Below are 21,786 nucleotides of genomic sequence, written 5' to 3' on the forward strand. Positions count from 1 at the left end.
TTGTTTGTGAAGTTTATGGAATACCTCTTCTTTAAGCCTGGCAAACTCCATTACTATCAAATGGAGGCCACAACGAGGTTTATTAGTTGTGGATTCCAGTCATTTTGTCCAAACCACATCTGAATTCTTCTGTAATCACATGGAGCAAAATAACTTCTGGACTCTGGAGGAGTTTCTGTAGTTGATGTCCTCACATATAGGCCACTGTCACGTGCCACTGGAAGACAGATTCGTTATGGAGATTGTTTTTAAATGTACAGCTGTCAACATTAAAAGGTGGTCTGTGCAGACCTTCCAGTAGTGGGTGACAAGGAAACTTTACTTAGGTAGCTCACTGTTAGAGCTTAAACCATGGAGGCCCAGCCTGGCCTGCATGTCATTCTCTCTCTCCACTGCCTTTGCAAAATCAAATAAACATAAAGCAGTAAAATGCCCCAAAAAGGGTAAAAAGAAAACGACTTGGCAAGAAGCAAATGCATTATAGTCGCACAAATATGCATGCTCATGGGGGAATCGTTGGGTCTCTGATCTACAATGTATCCAAGTGTCCTTAGAACACTAAACAGAACAAGTGTTTATTTAAAAGACTTTATTCCTTCATCAAATTGTAAGATTGGTACAGTCTAAAACAAGCTACAGCTCTTTGAGATAGAGAATGTGTTGTGCTGCTTCGCTGCTGCCTCCATCATGTTATCATTAATGTAGTCCTACATAATCATGCAGCTTACTGAGGACATCTGAAGGACAACAGAGAGAAGGAAGAGGAGAGAGGCAAAAGCAGCACAGCAGCGCAGCACCTGAGAAAATCACTAAGATGCTCCGTCTGGAAGAGGGTCTGCTCTCCGGTTCTGGTACCACTCTGGTCCTGAAAGGCTGAAACACTCGCTCCCACTGTGTGAGAATAGCCTGACGGGCTCCGGCCCACTGGCCCGGTCCAGTCAGACGGTACTGATAAGGAGTGCAGGGACCAAGTAAAACCCGCAGAGCCAGTCTGGGGTCGTTCAGCAAGAGCCACAGTATGTTTGGTCGAACCCCCACCTGCTCTGCCAGAGAGTCCAGGTAAGAGATGCAGTCCACCTGGAGGGGGTTGCGCTCTGAGCAGGCATATCTAACAGAGGCAAAAACATTATAAAAACGTATCAAAATAAAGCGATTCAAATCAAACATGAATGATTCATCGGGGTCCTGGGGGGCTGGAGCCGATCCCAGCTGATATCGGGCGTGAGGCGGGGTACACCCTGGACAGGACGCTAGTCTATCACAGGACACATAGAGACAAACAGAGACAGACAACCATTCACACCTACGGGCAATTTTAGAGTCATCAATGAACCGAACACGTGCACGTCTTGATGTGTGTGGGGCTCATTGAGGAAGTAAAAATATCATAACAATTAGGCTACATGCAGAAACACACTTCATTAAACAAGTTAATAAAAAAGCACATAAAAAGTCACTTTCAAGACAAACATGCTGATTATTTGATGGTTCCAGGTTTCACAAATGTGAGGGATTGCTGCTTTTCCTGGTCTTGTGTAATAAAATCAAATGTAATTGTTTCTAAAAGTGTTTAAAAAATTAATTAATGAAAATAATCATTACTGGAGCCCCACTGGACTTTATCTGATCATCTCAAATTCAGTTTCCTACCTCTGATGCATGGTTACGGTGTCCTTTTCAATTTCCTTCAGCATGGTCTCTTCTGAGGGGAGGGTTCTTAAGCCTGCATTAAAAAATGGTCAACTTAAAATATACCAAAAAAGTCAAAAAGAGACAGTGATCTAATGCTCTGTTTGCAGTTTTGACCTCAGATTCAGCCTCATACTTAGTGATTCTTACTGATTTAATACACAGAAGCATACAACTCAGACAGTTCAAGTGCTGCACTTTACCTTTAAACACTCTGGTAGCCCAGCGGGCCTGCATCTCAGCCAGGGGGTTGATCGCCCCGAGGCCGTGGATGAAGCCCACCACTGCCAGAGTGGGCTGAGTCAGCGCAGGAGGGAACACATGCTTATAGAGAGACAGCCTGTACCCGCATTTAGCCTGCAGAGCTGCGGGCAGGAAGGGGAAGCTGTAGTTGTACCCTGTGGCAAACACCACTACATCCACCTGTATGACACACACACTTTAAGATGAGCATTTAATAACTTATAGCCAGACTTTGAACCATAATTCACAAGGAAATCAAAGCCTGCGTGCTGACACTAAAAAGGAAGGAGCGGCTCTACCCCGAGTTCCTCATGGATGGCTGAACTTCTCATCCTATCTCTAAGGGAGACTCCCTTAGAGATAGGGTGACCCTATCAGCAACCCTCCTGAGAAAACCCATTTCGGCCGCTTGTACCCGCGACCTTGTTCCTTCGGTCATGGATGTGCCATATCACAATATATATGTTTTACATTCTACGGCAAAGATCAGATACAATGTCTAAGAATTGCACTAATACACACCTTGTCTATGATGCTGCCGTCGACAAAGACCACACTGCAACCACAGAACTCCTTCACGTTTGGTTTCAACTGAACACGACCTGAGATGATTCGACCTGGCAGGTCGTCGTTGACAACAGGGATCTGTGCAAAAAAACTGGACAGAAGAGATGTGCTAGAGAACTACAGTACATCAGAGTCTGAGAGGCACAAAAACACTCTGTGCACATTATAATCCAATGTCACCTTGAAGTAAATAGTGAGTTTGTTCCCTTTGTTGCACTATTATCTTGCCGATTTAATGTTCATGCCTAATAATGTTCCCGTATTACATGTTTTTGTTTGGGGCATTTAAACCTGCACCATAAACATCCAGATGATCTGTCTTCACCATCCACCATCGTCAGGACAAATGTTTTACACAAAATAGATGGGAATTAACGTTTTAGTGTGGTTAGAGTGCTCAAACTATAAAAAGGTTAGAGTGAATTCTTCTGGCAAAGGTCATGTTGACTTTTTTTTATTACTTTCCTCTTGTTTTACTCTGATTCCCCCTGCAGGACAAAATATAAATTCTGACCCCAATAGTAAGGTGGAACTAATTGCAAAACCATAAGTATGTAGACAGTACTTTCATATCATGGGATTTTGAGTTGAGCGTTTGAAAGATGTCTGTAAAGGATCTTGTTACCCATGCTTTGGTTTCAGACCATATAGTCTGTGGTCAACAGCTTCCTCCAGCTTCTTCTCCACCATCCTGTTGATCCACGAGGGGAAGAGCTTCCGTATCATCATGTCCATTCGAGAAGTCCCAACAAGGTCAGCGGGGAGCCCCCCTTGCCCTACACGGCTGACCACCCATGCTCCGCTCCTGGTACTGAGGTACACCTGGAGGTCAGGTCAGCACATAGAGGGTTAAGATTTATATGGTTATTTAAATATTAAGCTATGTAATATTTGGAAAAGGACACAAAAGTACAGCATTGTACCTTCTCAGCGACTCTACTGATATCCACAGCAATATCCCCGCCACAGTTCCCAATCCCAATCACCACCACTCTCTTCCCCTGCAGACCGTCAGTGTTGCAGTAATGCCAGCTGTGGAAATATCTGCCTTCAAAGCTCTCGATGCCTGAAATGAATGAAGAAAAAAAGAGCGTGTACTGTACTGTAGCTGGGTTCAAAACAAAAGAACATGTAAACACATACTTTATTGATCCCAGAGGGGAAATATATTTTTTCACTCTGTAGTATTTGCATGCATTTGTCCCCCCCAATAAAAACATGAATGTTTTATTGTGAAGAATTGCTGGAATTGGAAACAGACACAAACACGACTCTAGTAAGGTAAGGGGGAGTATGTGACCTTTAAAATCAACGGTTGCAGTACACTTAAAGTGGAATTCCGGCGTAAAATCATCCCATTCTTGTGTATAAACTATCAACGGAGAGTCGCTAGCAGCCAGATGTGGCTAACACTGATTAGCTCGGGGGAGCACGGTGAAGGCATCAAAACAGCTTTTTTAATAATAATAATAACGCTCAAAATAACAGCAAACCTCTGCAGTAGCATGAGAAGAGTCCTTACACATAAAACAAAGCACAAATGGGCTCCTTCCTTTGGGATTGACTCTGATAGTTGACTTGAATGGACTTTACTATGAGAGGAGCTGGTACAGGGGCCAGTAGGTAAGTCTTTAAAACACCTTTTTAATAAACTCTGGGTTCACTAAGTACATTGTTGGTGCTTTGTTTTATGTGTAAGGACTCTTCTCATGCTACTGCAGGGGTTTGGTGTTATTTTGAGCAGTGTTAGTGGTTAAAAAATACTTTTTAATGCCTTCACTGCACTGCCCCGAGCTAAACATTGTTAGCCACGTCCAGCTGTTAGCGACTCTCCCGGATTTCTCCGTTGATAGTTCATACACGAAAAAAACTGTCTCGATGAATTATTTGATGTAAGCAAGTGCCAGGAAAATACCATGGGATAATTTTGTGCCGGAATTACACTTTCAGCTCCTTTTATTATGCCGTCAATAAGAAAGTCACGTAGACGGAATTAGTGTTTTTCTTTACATAAATAAAGACATTTCTACCATAAAAATCCACCCTATTGCAGAAAATTAAGTATTTGACACTTAAAACTTCACCAGTCCCCCCGCTTAATATGTGTCCCCCACAATGTTGAAAAGAAACACTTTTCAAGAAGCACAAACAGGCACTCTACACACGCATTAATGGAGAGTTGTGTGGAGTTGGAGTGGCAGCAGCTGCACTGTCTCTCCTTCAAATGTGAAAATACTGTATACCGTACTGTATGTGATGATTCCTGTTACCTGGGAAGTCGCTGAGCGGCAGGTGAGGCTGGGTGAAGTGTCCGGTACAAACCATCACCGCATCAAAAACACGGGTCTCCCTCTGACCCTCTCTGCTCTCAGTCTCCACCTCCCACCGGCCTGTCACTGCAAAATCTGGGGTCGGCCTCACACCGACCACGGACATCTGACACACACACACACGCACGCACATATATAAATAAATTAATTTACATTGTTTCATTATATTTTTATACATCAGCCTCCACTTATGGATGCCCACAGCAGGGACAAATACACATATATGTACATACTGTAACTGAATTAAAGTGTGTTATAACTATTTACTCTATGTTTATATACTGCCTATAAATGACGGATAGATAGATAGATAGATAGATAGATAGACAGATAGATAGATACATAGATAGATAGATAGATAGATAGATAGATACATAGATACATAGATAGATAGATAGATAGATAGATAGATAGATACATAGATACATAGATAGATAGATAGATAGATAGATAGATAGATACATAGATACATAGATAGATAGATAGATAGATAGATAGATAGATAGACAGATAGATAGATACATAGATAGATAGATAGATAGATAGATAGATACATAGATACATAGATAGATAGATAGATAGATAGATAGATAGATACATAGATACATAGATAGATAGATAGATAGATAGATACATAGATACATAGATAGATAGATAGATAGATAGATAGATAGATACATAGATACATAGATAGATAGATAGATACATAGATACATAGATAGATAGATAGATAGATAGATAGATAGATAGATAGATAGATGCATACATAGATAGATAGATAGATAGATAGATAGATAGATAGATAGATAGATATATAGATAGATAGATAGATAGATAGATACATAGATACATAGATAGATAGATAGATAGATTAGTATCCTAAAGGTCACTGACCTTAAAGTGTATGTGCTGCAGCAGTTTGAAGGCCTGAGCGTAGAGACGCAAGTACAGCAGCACCTCAGAGTGGTGCATGTTGTTGGGGAGCTCAGCTGGAGGAGGGAAGTCACTGAGGGACATCATCTCTTTGGAGCTGTTGATGACCACCGACTGATAGATGTTGGCACGTCCAGGCTCGGGCTTCTCCTACAGAAGGACATATATTTAAAGACAGTGTCAGTGACACAGTGATTAATTTCACTTGGCTACTTTGTCTGGAGGTAACCTGTCGCAACAAATCTATTATAAGAGTGTCATTACAGTACGAATAGTATTAAACATTATTCCCTGCCACATGTCCCAAATTTTAGAGGACTTTTAAAGTTCAAGGTCTAAGGATTTCAACGGTTCTGGTGGACAGATAGAAAACATTAATGAGCAAAATCCAAAGTAAGGATATTGTTTTTTATTGTAGGATCTCGATCCATAGAATAAAAAACAGTACCAAAAAATGTTAGGACCAACTCTCTGCTTAGTTTCCTGTGTAAGGAACTTACTCAGTGCTGATACAAGTTCTTACATTCTCATGTAAATGAAATGAAACAAAAGTATAGTGAAATAAACATTTACCACACTATATGAGCAAACCCATCCACCAAGATAGCATTGGAAATGTGATTAAAGGGTCAAATTCCCTCTCTATTGAGCTGTGAATGACATTTTTTTTTCTGGCATAAATAATCTTTCAATTCAATTCAATTTCAATTTCAATTCAATTTTATTTATAATGCCAAATCATAACAAAAGTTATCTCAGGACACTTTACAAACTAGATAAACATGAGAAACATAGACCCGACAATTCCCCCATAGAGTACGGTGGCAACGAAAACCTTCCCTATTACAGGCAGGAACGTCAGACAGACCCAGCTCTTCCAACATAAGATCTTTGACCATAGATGTTTATCTGTTTGACTTTACTGTCAAGGGAGTATGACTTCAGTTCAGTTCAAGGTATAGAAGAAGTTAAAGTATGAGCTTATGATGTTCAAGCGTCGCCCCTCACCTTAAACCTCCATAGACCTCCAATATCATGGCTGCTCTCAAAGCAGCTGGGCTCCAGACCTTCATCCAAACAGGCTTTGACGCTGGTGAGACCAGAGACCCCGGCGCCGATCACGGCCACCTTCTTAACCATTCTGGAGAGCAATGGGAACTCTGGAGAGAGAAGAAAGGTGTGTGTTTTGCCGTGATGTGAAGCAGCTATATAGCACCTGTCTTTCACACCCCCATTGTGTTTGAGCGGTTCATTTACATATGAGTTTTTAAAAAGCTTTAGATGTTTGAGTCAATCAAGGATGATTACATTATCTGGGGCATGAGACTGATAAGTGCTAAAGATTAAAGTTCAATCTTATCTTAAAAGATGCTTCATGCCTTTTTCCTCATAAAAAAAACAAAACTGCTGGTGGTGCTTTAAATGTTCATGTTATTCAAGAAGTGAAATGACATGTCAGGTTAGAAGGAAAGTGTTTTTTAATTGTTGTGTAATTTAATATTTCATTATATCCTGTAGGGTTGACATTGTGGAGTGATAGATAGCACTGTCCCCTCACAGCGAGAGGGTTGCTGGTTAGAGTCCTGGCTGGGGTCTTTCTGTGTGGAGATTGCATGTTCTCCCCGTGTCTGTGTGGGTTTTCTCCAGGTTTCCTCCCACAGTTCAAACACGTGCAAGAGTTAGATTCATTGATGACTCTAAAATCACCCGTAGGTGTGAATGGTTGTCTGTCTCTGTTCGTCTCTATGTGCCCTGTGATAGACTAGCGTCCTGTCCAGGGTGTACCCCGCCTCACGCCCGATGTCAGCTGGGATCGGGTCCAGCCCCACGCGACCCAGACAGGGACAAGCGGTTGAAGATGAATGAATGAATGAATGAATGAATTATATCCAGTAACATAGTTTGTTTGGATTGTTCGACAAATGAAAGTGTACTTTTGTTTGCTACAGAGGAAATGTGTTGTGTTAGCATGTATTAGCATACTAAAAAGGACTTTAAAAAAAAGTTAAAGATGTCAACCCTATGTTGATTTACAAACATGTACGAAAGGTCCTTGTGTAAAACAACTGGACGCTCAACAGGAGGATTTTCTCAGTGCCCAGAGGACGAACAGATAACAGACCCAGACAGAGTTAAATGACATCCCAGGATTAGGATTTAAACCTCTTCACTCTCCCACACATTAGCTACAATAATTGCGACCGAGCAGTGATTTCTCAGAATACAACGATCAAAACTACTTGTCCCACAAATGCAAACTATACCAACGCCAACATGAACATCTTCAGCCTTACCTCTTCTTCACAGGGAAAGAGGAATGATGGACTAAAGGTTCAGTCTTCAAATGGGTTTTAATGTCTAACATACAAACACACAGGGCAGGTTGATGATTAAACAACCGTGGGTCCTCAAAACAAAAGAAGTTATGAAGAAATAAACATTACCCAAACTTTCCTTAACTGGGAAGTGAATTATCAGTGTAACCATGGGTTTTTAAAGTCTTCAAACAACACCTATATTATTAGAAAATGCAGTAAAATGTAATGTCTTGTTCATACGGATACAGAAGTAACATGAAACTGTCTCACAGAGGGGGTTGCAGCTTCTCTAGGGGTCTATAGCAGTTTGTAGTTACTGTTTAATGAGTACCAAGATGATGCAAAACTACACGATCTGCAAATATTTGGCAATAAACAGCTTTATAGAAGCTTAAGCCAGGCTGGAAAACCGTCTTTGAATTCACATGATTGATCTATTACACACCACTTAAAGGCCGTTCTCCTGTCACGTTAAATAAATACAATAAAGAAGAGACACTCTGAAGACCTTCAACCCATGCACAGGATCTCCCAGCAGTTTCAGGATGTTTTCTTTTCCTTACTCATCCAAAGGTATGTTGGCTTTAATTTATTTTTAAAGCAAGTGTTGTTGTGTTTTGCAGCTCTGAAGCAGTTTCCATATAGACCTCACAACAGCGCAGCAATGAAGGAACAGCAGCTTTTAGTTAATTCACACAGATCAAGCCCAGTTGGGACTTCACACAGAGCTTCAGCGTTCTGGCAAAAGAGGCCGATTAATAAATCATTCAAAGCAGATCCGACCCGCAAGCTTTAAACATTATAGTAGCACAACCAGCAAAAGAGAGAAGGACATAAACTGACTGCAGCAACAAACAGGCAGTGTGAATGGGGCTTGTGACTTTATCATGCTTTATCACCGTTTGTACATATTGTATTGTGACAACCAAGGGAGCGTCAGAGGCAGTATTCACAATAAAATAGGAGACTCAGAGACAGTTGACGTTAAACATAAAGTGTTTTTTAATAAAGAATTTAGGGGCAGGGGGTCAAACTTGAACTGAAAATTCCTCCCATCCGGTCTTTGGCCTTCAGCTTTCCCTCGAGACGGGGCTGTTCTCCACTATCCTGTGGATTAAAGCTGAGAGAGGCCAGTCTGTATTTGACCCTTTTTTGAGGACCCCTCTTGTTCCCAGTGATAAGGGAGATCAGTTTGGTTCCTGATGGTCTTCTTTCCACTCTTGGTGAAAGTCAGAGTGGTGTTGTCTGCTTGGCCCTCTGTTCAAACTGGCTAACTAGGCTGCTTGGAAGCTAGGTGAGTAAATACCTCGTCTGATTACCTGATGGGCTGCAGCGGTGTCCAGTGCCATGCGGTGGCTGCACGGCCTGAACTGGCTAAAACACTCCCTCTATCACCTCCTCCAATCTGAGCTTGGGGAAGTGTCCCCTGGGCTGGATATTAGTTTCACTGATCAATCAGACCTTTATGGTAGAGTGGCTGGAGAGAAGCCCCGCTTCAGTAAAAAGCACATGACAGCCCACTGGGTTTTCCGAACGGCATTTAAAGGACTCTGATAGCATGAGGCAACAGATTCTCTGGTCTGATGAGACAAAACTGTAACATTTTGGGCAGAACTCCAAGAACCATGTCTGGTCTTCCCCTCGCTACGACCGTCCCTGCAGTGAAGCATCTCAGCAGCAAGGACTTTTTTCTTCAACACACTGTGCTTCATGTTAAACCATGTTTTCTTTCACCATCATCATGTGTTATTTGGACTTTTATTAAATGTCTTTCCAGCATCAATAAGCCCAGATTTATGATTTAGGTTTCTCTGACCTTTGAAACAGGCACACCTGTCAAAAGGGTGTAAACTACTTTCACAATTATACAATTATATAACCCCATACCATTACATTTACAGCAATTGCACATCACGATAAACTCTCCCCTTCACCGCATCTTAGATAATATTGGATATTAAAGGTGGATCTATCTATCTACAGTATAATGAGTAACACAGGATTTTGAACTTTAAGTGTCATTACAGCGCAAAAAAATCATCCCAAGGTCTTTTTCCGCACTTATATACATCAAATAAGCCATCAAGAGTGTATAAACCATTAACAGAGAAATCCGGGAGAGTCACTGTCCCGAGCTTATCAGTGTAAGCCACGTCTGGCTGTTAGGGACTCTCCCGTATTTCTCTGTTAATAGTTTATACACGGAAATAAAAACTGTTTTGATGAACTATTTGATGTGATGTAAGTACCGAAAAAGAGGATTTTGCACCGGAATTACACTTTAATGTCATAAACTGCACCCAGATCACATTATTGTTGTTAGCCAGTGAACCAGAAAATCTTGCACCTGTCCAGAACCTTAACTGCACACTGCTGCACTGGAATAATCTCATATACAGACAGGACAGCTACTGTCACTGTGCCACCAAATGCGAGTAGCCAGGGAGAGAATAGGATCGATGGCCCGCTCTCTGGTTCTAGTACCACTCTGGTTCTGAAAGGCTGAGCCACTCGCTCCCATTGTGTGAGGATAGCCTGACGGGCTCCGGCCCACTGTCCACGACCCATGAGACGATACTGATAAGGAGTGCAGGGACCAAAGAAGACCTTCCCCCAGAGCACAGGATCTCTCAGTAGTAGTTTCAGGAGGTTTGGTCGAACCCCGACCTGTGATTGAAAGTGCATCATGATGGTGGTGTCTTAAAGCGCAAATGGTAAAACAATTTTATATAGAGCTCAACTGAACTGACCTCCTCAGCCATGAAATCCAAGTAAGGGATGTAGTCTATATAGACAGCCGACTCTCGTGGGCAGGAAATGCTGGGAAAATGTTCAAATCTCATTTTTAACACAATATATTTTTAACAAAAACTTGGCTACCTACCAGAAGAACATGACTGATCAGTGAGTACCATCTAAAGGACATCAGTGTGGAGATGTCTACCTTTTCATGTTCCTCTTCTTATCAGACTCGGTGACTTCCAACATTTTCGCCTTAGGTGGAAGATGGCTCAAACCTTAAAGATAAAACACACCAACTGACACTTTGTACTTCTCAGTCCTGTGTGTACGTGTGTACGTTTAAAGCTCACAAATGTTTACCGGCAAAGACCTTAACAGCCCACCGCGCCTGCATTTCCACAACAGGCATGATTGGTCCTTTTGCGTGGATAAGACCCATAACGGCCAGTGTGGGTTTTAATAGAGAAGGAGGAAACAGTTTCCTGAAATGAAAAAAAAAATACTGTGAGGTGAGCTGGGAACGGGAACCGGAACACTGGCCTGGGAACGCCTCAGGATCCCCCAGTTAGAGCTGGTTAATGTGGCCCGTGAAAGGGAAGTGTGGGGTCCCCTGCTGGAGCTGCTGCCCCCGCGACCTGACCCGTGATAAGCGTTTGAAGATGATGATGATGATGATGACTGAAGTTTGGTAACCACGAAGGTTTTGGTTCCTACGATCTGCAACGGCATCTACCTAGTTGACTTCTGACAACATCACGGTGAAGACAGGACTACGAGAAGTGACGGCTCTGGACATATAGTCTGGATGCCAGCTACATATTAACTGTTAAATTCAGTCCAGCCACTTACTTGTACAATAGGAACTCTCCATGAGGCCCCTCAGGAAGAGCTGGACACAGGAATGGGAACTTTCCACTATAACCTGTACAGAAGACCACGGCGTCAATGTTCTCCACGGTGCCGTCTTCGAAAACAACTCCAGTTTCCTTGAACCCTTTCAGGCTGGGCTTCATGACTACTGCTCCCATAAGAATTCGGATAGGAAGGTCATCGTTGAGCAAAGGCCTTCTGTCCAACAGTCTGGGAAAGGAGGGAATGATAGGAGTCAAGCGAAGCTATATGGCTGCAAACATTCATTAGACAGAGACGAACAGTGACATCCAGAATAAAAATGTGTCACCTGTCACCTGTGCGTGGGCTTTAGGCCATAAAGTCTGTGGTCATATTTGTAGTTCAGGGCTCTCTCTGCTGCCCAGTTACTCAGAGTCTTGGGAAGATGCAGTGTAAAGAAGTTGTTGAGCCTGGTGATGAATGTCATGTCCACGGGAAGACCATTATCGGACATCCTGCCTAACACCCAGGCCCCCTTGCGTGTGCTGAGAAAGGTCTGTCACAGAGAAGAAGAAGTCTGGATGTGAAGACACGATGGGACATATTCTGTTGGTGTAACAATGTGCAATGCAAGAGCAGTATAGTAGTACATGTTGTTGTCATCTTTCTCATCAATAAAGCTTCTCTTTTCTTCTGGTCTCACCTTCTCTGCAGATCTACTGATCTCCACTGCAATATCTCCTCCAGAGTTGCCGATGCCAACCACCACCACCCTCTTTCCTCGCCAGGCATCTGCATCTCGATATTCCCAGCTGTGTAAACACCTGCCGGAAAACCTCTCATGTCCTGGAGTAGATACGGATGATGCAACGGATCAAAGGAAAGCAAGAGTTCCTTGCAAGAATGTGAAGATGTAAAGTAAATTACCCTACTTTAGTCCCCCATTAAATTCTGGAAAATGTTTAAAAAATGATTCGTTTACCGACCTGGAAAGTCTGTCAGGGGTATCTCTGGATGGGTGAAGTGGCCTGAACACACCATAACTGCATCAAAGACGTGTGACTCCTCCTCTCCATTCCTGTTAACGGTCACTATGTCCCACTGACCGGACAGAGAGAAATCCGGCCTTTGCGTAACACTTCTTACTTTGGTCTGCAGCGTGAATGTCCACAATCAAACAAAATACGTATATGTATTAATACATTTAGACTTCACATAGTATGCTGTAAAAACTGGTGAATAGACAGTGACTCGCTTGATGACCTGGAAATGAATGTATCTGAGCAGGTCAAAGTTGTCAGCATAGAGCCTAAAGTACTGCAGAAGCTTGGAGTTGTGCATGTAGTTTGGATAGTCAGCCGGCATGGGAAAATCACTGAAACACATCATCTCTTTGGAGGTGTTGACCACCAAGGAGCGATAGATGCTGGCTTGCCCTGGCTCAGGTGATTCCTGTGGACAAAAAAAACAAGAAAATGAGCTGATAAGATGTTTTACGGTCTAATCAGCAGTGATGCATTGTTGTACACGAGCTACACAAACTTTGTTCAGAAATCCTGAATGCAAGACTTATTCTAGTTTTGGTGGAAAGCTATTTGACTGTACAGCATCATAAGACATATCTGTTTGTGGAATACTCTTTTAAAGTGTGGCCCCCGCTCACCTTAAAATACCACAGGCCGCCAATGTCATCACTGCTTTCAAAGCAGACAGGCTCCAAGCCCTCATCAACACAGGTCTTGATACAAACCAGACCAGCGCTGCCTGCTCCAATCACCGCCACCCGTCGAACCATTGTTGAGATCTGTGTAGGGAGGGACACAATAAATCAGAGAGACGAGGTCTAAAGCTCCTTTCACACATGCACTGAAACTCTGAACTTCTGTATGTGAGAACACAAATGTCCAAAACTCTTGGACCGGACAACAGTGTCAGTTAGCGCCCATGTCTGAATAGAACAGGTTATTGTCTGGAGAATTGATAAAATACCTATATTGCGGCCCTGTGATAAACTGCCACCCTGTCTGGGGTGTACCCCGCCTCACGCCCGATGTCAGCTGGGATCGGCTCTAGCCCCCCTGCAACCCCGATAGGGACAAGCAGTTGAAGATGATGGATGAACTATATTGTCCCCTGTGCAAACCTCTAAGAGAACAAACATCTGAGAGTAAAGAAGAAGGGGGGTTTATATGAAGACGGCAATGAAAATTTCTAACTGGGGAGACGACGAGATTTGTGAACTTTTGCCGGAAAGGCCCAACGCCGTAACCGCCAGACAAATTCAAGGAACAGCTGTTGAGGAGACTCGGTTGTTTCTGAGCAACAGGCCACAGGCCGCCAATATCATTGCAAGCTGGCTATGGGACTGTGTTGTCATTTGTGTCATGTCCTGTCTCTTAAACGCTCTAAAGGCATCTCAGCAGGTGCATACCCCCGCTCAATTCAAGCAGTGACAGCAGCAACGACCATATGACTGCTAAACACAACAGGGCTATCATCACAATTGAATGAGTGAACGCTCATCTTTGTCTCTGTGCCATAGTTATCCTGTCAATGATTGATGACACAATAAATGTATGGAGCAAGGATCGCACCCTCAGAGAATCAGTCTGTGTGAAGGGCCACGTCTGGACCTGATTGTCCAAGTTCATATGAGAGAACGGCTTAAGAGTTTACAGCCCTGCTAGAAGCTCTGAGGCTGTACTTTTAGCTATACACCCTCTTCACAAAAAGAGCCTCTTTCTAGGAGTATTTTAACTCTAATGGGTGTTCAGAATAACACTACGCATGGATGAGCATGTCAGAGTTAGACTATTTTAATAGGCTAGACAGACAAATTAAATGAGCAGATGAAACAAAGGATTTCTTTCATCTCTTCACTTCTACACTATAGTACAGGGTTATTCTGTTATGAACAGCGAACAATTATTTAAGAACAACAATGTCAAGTGTCTCATATCATTAAGTAGTTCAAAACTCCTAGGAATATTGCTGAAAGCTTGAGGAAGTTGATCACTTCACAGGTACAAAATGTGCATTGTGCACATCAAGAGGGCACAATCAGCCCAACAATCACAAGACTAACTGTTGAAGTCCGAAGGCTCTTACCTTCTCTGGTATGTTGATTGCAAGTCCTGGGCAGCTGGGATCAAATGCTTCACAGCCTGTAAGTGAGCTCACATGATCTGAGCTGTTGCTTATCAACCAATGAGTTAAGGGGTATTGAAGGGGCGGGACTTCCACTCTGTTTGCTGCAGTGAAAATGTCTCTGAAGGGAAGTTAATGACAGAAGGGGAAAGTTAGCATTTGACATGCACATATTAAATCACACTGTGGAATAAAGTAGCCTAAACTAATTGCTTAGCCAATAGCTAATAATAATAATTCACAGATAGAAATGCTATTGCATTTTTAATCTTGGTCGATGCTGTACTGCTGGTCTCAGTGGAAAATCACTCCTACAGTGGTAAGCATTATGTCTTCCCCTTTGAAACCTAAATGTAAACTACATAAGGAGTGTTCAGACTGCAGTAATGTCTAGTTACATGCGCAGCTACTTCAATTAAACTTAAGTCAGACTGAACAGCATACCTGTCTCCAACAGCATCCCTAACAGACTGCCCCGACTGGTTCTCTCCCTTTGTTTCCTTTTTTTTATCATCTAAAAATAAAAAAATACAAAAGCATCAGGTGACAAGTTAAGCTTGTTCCACTGAGCAACAAATTGCATTGCCTGCACGCTCCAACTTGTGCTATACACATAAAGTCTGTTTTATTGGACCCTGTCAAAGGTAAGTGGCACATGCTCCTTAGCCGTAAGCGCCAACTGCTCCAATTTCATACAGGACATAGATTAGAAAAGGACGGTTTCACAAAACATCTCAACCCTTTGTGGCATCACAGGATACATCACAGGATATGTTCTGGAGATATGTGGCTGAACAAAGGGTCCGATATTGACTTCAGTAACTATGGGGCCAAGAGTAGGGTCGTAATCTGTAATAATCTGTGTTCACGTTCACTTCTCTGCACAGTATAGCCTCTGAAATGTCTGCTTTATCTTGATTCATTCTTACATTTTACCTCATGTACGCCAACCATATTATATTTCAGTGGACACAAGATAACAATCAGATGAGATGTCTTATAGACGATACTGGTTTATTCACAGGAAAACATCTTTTTACATTCAGAGTGACTCAAAGATAAATATGAAAAAACATAAAAATTACAAAATAATCAAAAGACAAAAGACTCCTGACAATTGTGTTCATATGCACATGTTTGACAAAGTTGCTCACATTCATTTCCATCTTTGAATTTCAATAGAAGTACTGGCTTCTGCTTTGAGTCAGTGTTGATTTTTCAGTATTGAACCATGACGGGAATAATCCAAAAAGGATATTATAGGGAAATGCTGACTGATCATTAGCAGTGAACACTTTTGTTCAATGTGAACAATCGTGCTGACACCAAATCTAAATCAGGATTTGTTACATTTCCATATTTTGATGTAAAATAGTCATCACTTTTTAAAGGCAAGGCATTTAAATAGACTAAATATATAGATACAGTATATCAGTAGCATTAATCTGCAGCTCAGACCCCCCCCCTCCCCCCATAATCACAACAGGAGTTTACTGAACTGCATTTCTAAAGAGATCTCAAAACAGTAGGTATAGTGTTTGGTTTGCGTGTTTCACATCGTTTGATCAACGCAGCGTGTTCAGACTGTTTGCGGACGGAGGTTGGACAGCAGGGTGGGGATGGCAGTCGGGTTACGCACATGGACGTAGTAGACGGCAGCTCCTCCGGCCATGACAGTCAGGCTCAGCTTAAACAGGCGGCCGGTGATGGAGGCCTCTTGTGCGTCCACCTGGAAGAGAAAAAGAGATATGTTTCTGTTTGGCAAAATACTCACACAGTCATACTTAATACAAACAGTATTTCAAGTTCATGACAAAATTAAGCATTTCATGCAAGGCTTATAAAATACAACAGAAACAATCTACGTATATTTCAGACCTGTCTGGTCTTCAGGGGCTGGAACATGCGGTCAAACTGGGTAAAGATCGCTCTGCGGGCTCCCTCCCATTTCCCTGGTCCCATCAAACGGTACTGGTAGGATGTGACAGGTCCCCACAGAACTCTCTTAAACAAGGGGTAGTCTGTGAAGAAGAGCCAAGGGAGACTGGCCCTCGCCCCAACCTCTCCTGCTATGTCATCCATGTAGGAAACAAAGTCCACCTGCAGGGGTGTCAACTTTGACACAATGTAGCTGTGGAGAGGAAAAATGAATGTAGGAATTCTCCGATAACCTCCCAATATAGTATAGTGCAATATGAATATAGTGCAATATGAATATACAACTAGTCATTTAATATGAAGATCTATATTGCTGCCAAACTTTTTTTTAAGGTTGCCAAAAGAAGTTTGGTTTTTTATCATCCATAGGGATATAAAATAAGAGGGATAACGCTGTTTGCAATAAATAATCAAGCAAAGGAATGTATAGAAGGAGTTTTACTTCTTCGCGATCTCCTTGGTGTCATTCTCCACAGCCTTGATCATGGCCTGGTTTGAGGGCAGCTTTTTATGTCCTGAAAAGCAAAAGACAGAAGACACACAGACGTAAATTGACTGCTTGAAAAGCATCTAGACCAGTTGCAGACAATTTCCAGGTAGTCAAAAACTGACGCATTGTCACAGCCCTCTGCAACTGATACCAGACACCTTTTAGCATCCGTGATACCGCGGGGTTTCAACTAACTCCAATATATATGCAGTAATAGGGTAGATGTCCTGACTTACATAGGTAACATATGTAACTAACTAATGTAAATCACTTAAAAAACAAATGTTTATTGACCCAGCCCATGATCATAGTAGTTTTGAATTCACATTAACCGCATGTTTAAAACTGCCATACTTGGAGCATCCTAGTAGGCCCACCAAGAGCAATAAAAAGTGGTGTCAAGAGGTCCTGACATGGTTCTGACCTTAATGAGTTAGGCATGAGAACGGGTTGCAGCAGAGGAGAAACTGCTCTCACCTTTGAAGACACGCGTGACCCAGCGGGCCTGCATTTCAGCCTGGGGCATGATGGCTCCGAGGGCATGGATGAAACCCACGACAGCCAGAGTGGAATGCTCCATGTTGGGAGGGAAAACGTGCTTGTACAGACCCACGCGATGCCCGGACTTGTACATAGCACTGCTCTGCAAGTAAGGAAAATCGTAGCTATACCCTGTGGCGAAGACGATCGTATCCACCTGTAACGAGGAAGAGGTATGTCGAGGATAAACTTAAATTGAGCTTGAAATGAAAAAAGAAGAAAGTATCGTTGAAAACAAAGTTCTCTAACGTTTTCCACAGCGCTGCCATCATCAAACACCACAGTGGAGCCACGGATCTCCTTCACGTTTGGTTTGACGATGACCGACCCGGACAGAATCTTTAAAGGCAGGTCGTCGTTGATCACTGGGATCTGACTGAAGAGTCTGAGGAGGCAGCAGAGAAAGGAAGAGTCGATAACAAGGGAGATACTGTGAATTAATGAATTTACATCCGCAGATTCAACACATTGTTCTTTTTTACATGTTCTAATGCTTCAATGGGATTGATTGTATCGCCCAAACAACAATGTGAGGTAGTCTGCAGCGCTATAATGAGTGTGATCCTGGCAGAATCTACCTGTGTTTGGGTTTGAGGGCATACATGGTGTGGTCATACATGGCGTTGAGTTTATTCTCGCCAATCCAGTTTAGGATCTTCATAGGCAACAGCTGGAAGAGGATGTGGACAAAGCGCGTGTTGTACTTCATGTCCACTGGAAGGCCGTTGTCAGAGACCTGACGGATGACCCATGCACCACGACGAGTGCTCAGGTACATCTGCAGAAAGAGAGCAGTGTCCAGCCATCAACATGCATGAACGGTCTTGAAGAAGGAAGGCAGGAGCAATCAGAAAACACTCCCCTACCTGATCGGCCACTCTGCTGCCCTCTGTTGCGATGTCCCCTCCTGAGTTACCGATGCCGATGACCACCACTCTCTTCCCGTACATGTCTTCAGGCCCCTTGTAGTCCCAGCTGTGAAAGTATTTTCCCTCAAATGTTTCGATTCCTGCAACACAGCAGAATGATGTCTTTGTACATTGTGTTTCTCTCTTTTTCTTGTGTAAATGTTTGAATCTCGTACCGAAAGCTATGCAGTAAGTGAAAAGCAACCTTAGTCTTTACCTGGGAAGTCTTTGAGCGGCAGGTTAGGGTAGGTGTAGTGACCAGAGCAGCAGATAACTGCATCAAAGACATGCTTCTCCTCCTGTCCATCTCTATTCTCTGTCACCACTTCCCACTGACCAGTGCGGGAAAAGTCTGATCGTTGTCTGACATTCTTCACCGAGGTCTGAAACATATTTGTAAAAATACACACAGTGGATTAGTTGGTCAATAACATTTTAAGCCATTGGCGGAAATATTTCATAAACCACACACTCCTTCCTGCTCTTTTGTATCTTGTTACCTGGAAGCGAACGTGTTGCAGCAGTTTGAAGTGCTCTGCATACATCCTGAAGTATTTCAGGATTTTAGAGTGATGCATGTAGTTGGGGTAATCAGCAGGGATGGGGAAGTCACTGTAGCACATCATCTCCTTGGAGATGTTGATGGTGAGGGAGCGGTAGATGCTGGCCCTGTTTGGCTCGGACACTTCCTGCAGAGAAGAGGTTTCAAATGAGAAAAAGAAGGTGGGAAAGAAAAACCGTGGTAAGATTTAGCAGCAACTTAATACCCGTGTAACTTGAATAGCTTGGGGCATAAACATAAAACGCATTGTTGTCAACGCATACGAGTGACCTGCCTTGAACTTCCACAGTCCGCCCATGTCATCGCTGCTTTCAAAGCAGGTTGGCACCAGGCCCTCATCCAGACAAGCCTTTACGCTAGTCAGACCAGCAGGGCCTGCCCCGATCACTGCTACTCTCTGCACCATGATGGAGCTGCATGAAGGAAAGGGAAGAAATATTTTTATTAACTATCGTCAGAATCAATTACATGATTCATAATTTGTACCTTTCAGTCACACCCATTGTCTGTGAGAAGACTCAGTAATATGGTGGCGTCAATCAAACATGCATGTAGTGTCTAGCAAAGGTATTTTTAAAGAGTAACTTTGCCCTCAGGTCTGAGCCACACACCCCATCATTTTAAAAACATGCAGCAGTTTGTGCAAGGGGCTCAGATGGGTGCAGTCATTCTGGCAACAACAACAACCCCTTGCAAACACTGTTGGGGTGTGTGGCTCAGACCTGAGGGTAAAGTTACACTTTAAAAATGCCTGTCCTAAATAGACCTTTGTGTTTCTCCAGTGAGTTTATTAACTACAGTGGAACAAAGAAAGAAAGATCAGATATCGTAAGAACTTGGCACTTCTTTCCACTCAAACTTGCATTGCAAAATTGCACTAAAAATATTTTGGCTTGCATGCAGCATAAACTCAAATTTACAATTCTTCAAAAACACTGAAATGCTTAGAATGAGCCAAAACGGTATCATCTGTGTAAAGACCCAAAAATGCAGGTTTCGTACAACTTTTTAAAGCATTTCAAGGTACACGTTTTCAGCACCTTACAGCCATGGATAGATTAGAGGTTACTGCGCTATATACAAAACAAAAAATATGTTTCATGACTTTCTACAGAACACAGTTTCACCTGTCATCTGTTTGCATCCTATATAACCTAAATTTCAAACATGTCATTCAAAATACAAGCACTTCTCAAACCTTTAAAACACCACATTCAAATAAAAGTGTTTTCAAGAACTTCAGGCAACTCTAAGAACCCTGAAAATGTGCAAAAGGAAAATTACTTTGCACTTTAAAAATCAGAACGTGCAGCAGCTCTCCGTCTTACCTTGATGCTGGTGTGTTGGTTTCTTGTGAACGTCAAGTGGGACGAGCACCACCTGCGCACACCCTTTTATATTGGGTTACCTATGTCGCACAGTCTGTTATTTTTCTATCCTGTCCAAAAAAGGCAACGATAGTTAAATTGTGTTTACACACATCCAGTGGGATGGTTTTTGACTAAAGTTCAAGAGGATACCGAGTAACTGATTGTACATGTCACTCTGTCTTGTCTGGAACCCTTATGTGCTGAGATCTTCATCTCTCACGTGTTAAAATTACATAGAGGACCAAGTTAAACAAAAAACACATCAAACTAATTTATAACAAACATCCAACATGATTTATCTTTTTTGGAATAGAGCATGGGAACCTTTGATTGCGGTACCTTGTGTGACCCCCTCTAGCAGCAATAAAATCATCCACTTTCCTGGAACTGGCTGGGAGAATTTTGGCTCATCAAACTCTGTCCAACCCTTTGTTGAGTACCGCCATGCTTCAGTCGGGATGAGGTTCTTATTCTTCAATGCATTGTGGTGTGTTTTGCTTCTTATTTACACTAAAAAGTTCTATTTGTGACGCATCTGTTCACACAACATCCTCCCAATAGCTTTCTGGTTTCATCCTTGTGGCATCAGTGAACTTTAGACGTGCAGCAATGTTCTTCTTAATAGTGGAGAGTAGAGTTTTTCTTCTTGCTATCCTGCCATACACATTCTTGTTCAATGTTTACCAGATGGTGGAGTCACAAACATTGATATCTGCCAATGCAGTAGATTATAGTACCAATGCAGAGCTATTGGAAGTGATCTTTGTTGGTAATCACTCTTGGTGGGAGTAACAACGGTTTTGAATTTTGTACAAGATCTGTCTGATAAGTGGATTGTTGAAGGCCAAACTCTTTGGCTCTTTGGTTGGAAAACCTTTTCCACTCTGGTCACCATCAACAACTGCGTGGTGAAGACCAGACTTTGATAGTAATAATCAAGCAGCGACCTTTGGGGTTAAAAATGAAGCCAACATAGAAGTGCCAAAAAGTGCAATTCCTTGAATGGCCACTTGAGGCTGGCTCCAAAAGGAGTCAGTCTCAATCCCATAGACCCCCATTTTCAAAATTAACATCATGCACACCTGTCCGTTTTCATAAAACATTTTGTTTGCACTAACCCCTGTATATATGCCGTCAAGCGCCAAACATGTAGGTTTCAGTGTGTAGAGAAGCTCAAG

At 42.5% G+C, this 21,786-nt stretch overlaps 2 protein-coding genes across 2 annotated transcripts; both read right to left on the reverse strand.

The window, feature by feature from the left end:
• Nucleotides 1-696: 696 nt before the first annotated feature.
• On the reverse strand, nucleotides 697-20,759 carry LOC310966873 (uncharacterized protein; the record flags this gene model as incomplete). Its single annotated transcript, XM_083940803.1, has 21 exons — nucleotides 20,567-20,759; nucleotides 19,509-19,651; nucleotides 19,177-19,361; nucleotides 18,894-19,059; nucleotides 18,635-18,777; nucleotides 18,347-18,546; nucleotides 18,018-18,153; nucleotides 17,706-17,925; nucleotides 17,181-17,253; nucleotides 16,679-16,931; nucleotides 16,382-16,529; nucleotides 15,245-15,314; nucleotides 6,771-6,903; nucleotides 5,724-5,912; nucleotides 4,770-4,935; nucleotides 3,423-3,565; nucleotides 3,125-3,321; nucleotides 2,455-2,590; nucleotides 1,893-2,112; nucleotides 1,651-1,723; nucleotides 697-1,108 (listed from the first exon to the last, which is right to left on the reverse strand). Exons 2-21 carry the CDS (start codon nucleotides 19,642-19,644, stop codon nucleotides 697-699), a joined length of 3,399 nt encoding a protein of 1,132 aa, XP_083796929.1. The 5' UTR covers nucleotides 19,645-19,651; nucleotides 20,567-20,759.
• On the reverse strand, nucleotides 9,070-14,798 carry LOC310966791 (dimethylaniline monooxygenase [N-oxide-forming] 2-like). Its single transcript, XM_083940700.1, has 11 exons — nucleotides 14,762-14,798; nucleotides 13,317-13,457; nucleotides 12,917-13,105; nucleotides 12,640-12,805; nucleotides 12,357-12,499; nucleotides 12,010-12,209; nucleotides 11,672-11,902; nucleotides 11,183-11,304; nucleotides 11,025-11,097; nucleotides 10,831-10,900; nucleotides 9,070-10,747 (listed from the first exon to the last, which is right to left on the reverse strand). The coding sequence occupies exons 2-11, from the start codon at nucleotides 13,446-13,448 to the stop codon at nucleotides 10,400-10,402; spliced, it is 1,674 nt and encodes a 557-aa protein (XP_083796826.1). The 5' UTR covers nucleotides 13,449-13,457; nucleotides 14,762-14,798; the 3' UTR covers nucleotides 9,070-10,399.
• Nucleotides 20,760-21,786: the final 1,027 nt, after the last annotated feature.

Source organism: Echiichthys vipera (genome assembly GCF_963691815.1).
Source record: "Echiichthys vipera genome assembly, chromosome: 3".
Lineage (NCBI taxonomy): Eukaryota > Metazoa > Chordata > Actinopteri > Perciformes > Trachinidae > Echiichthys > Echiichthys vipera.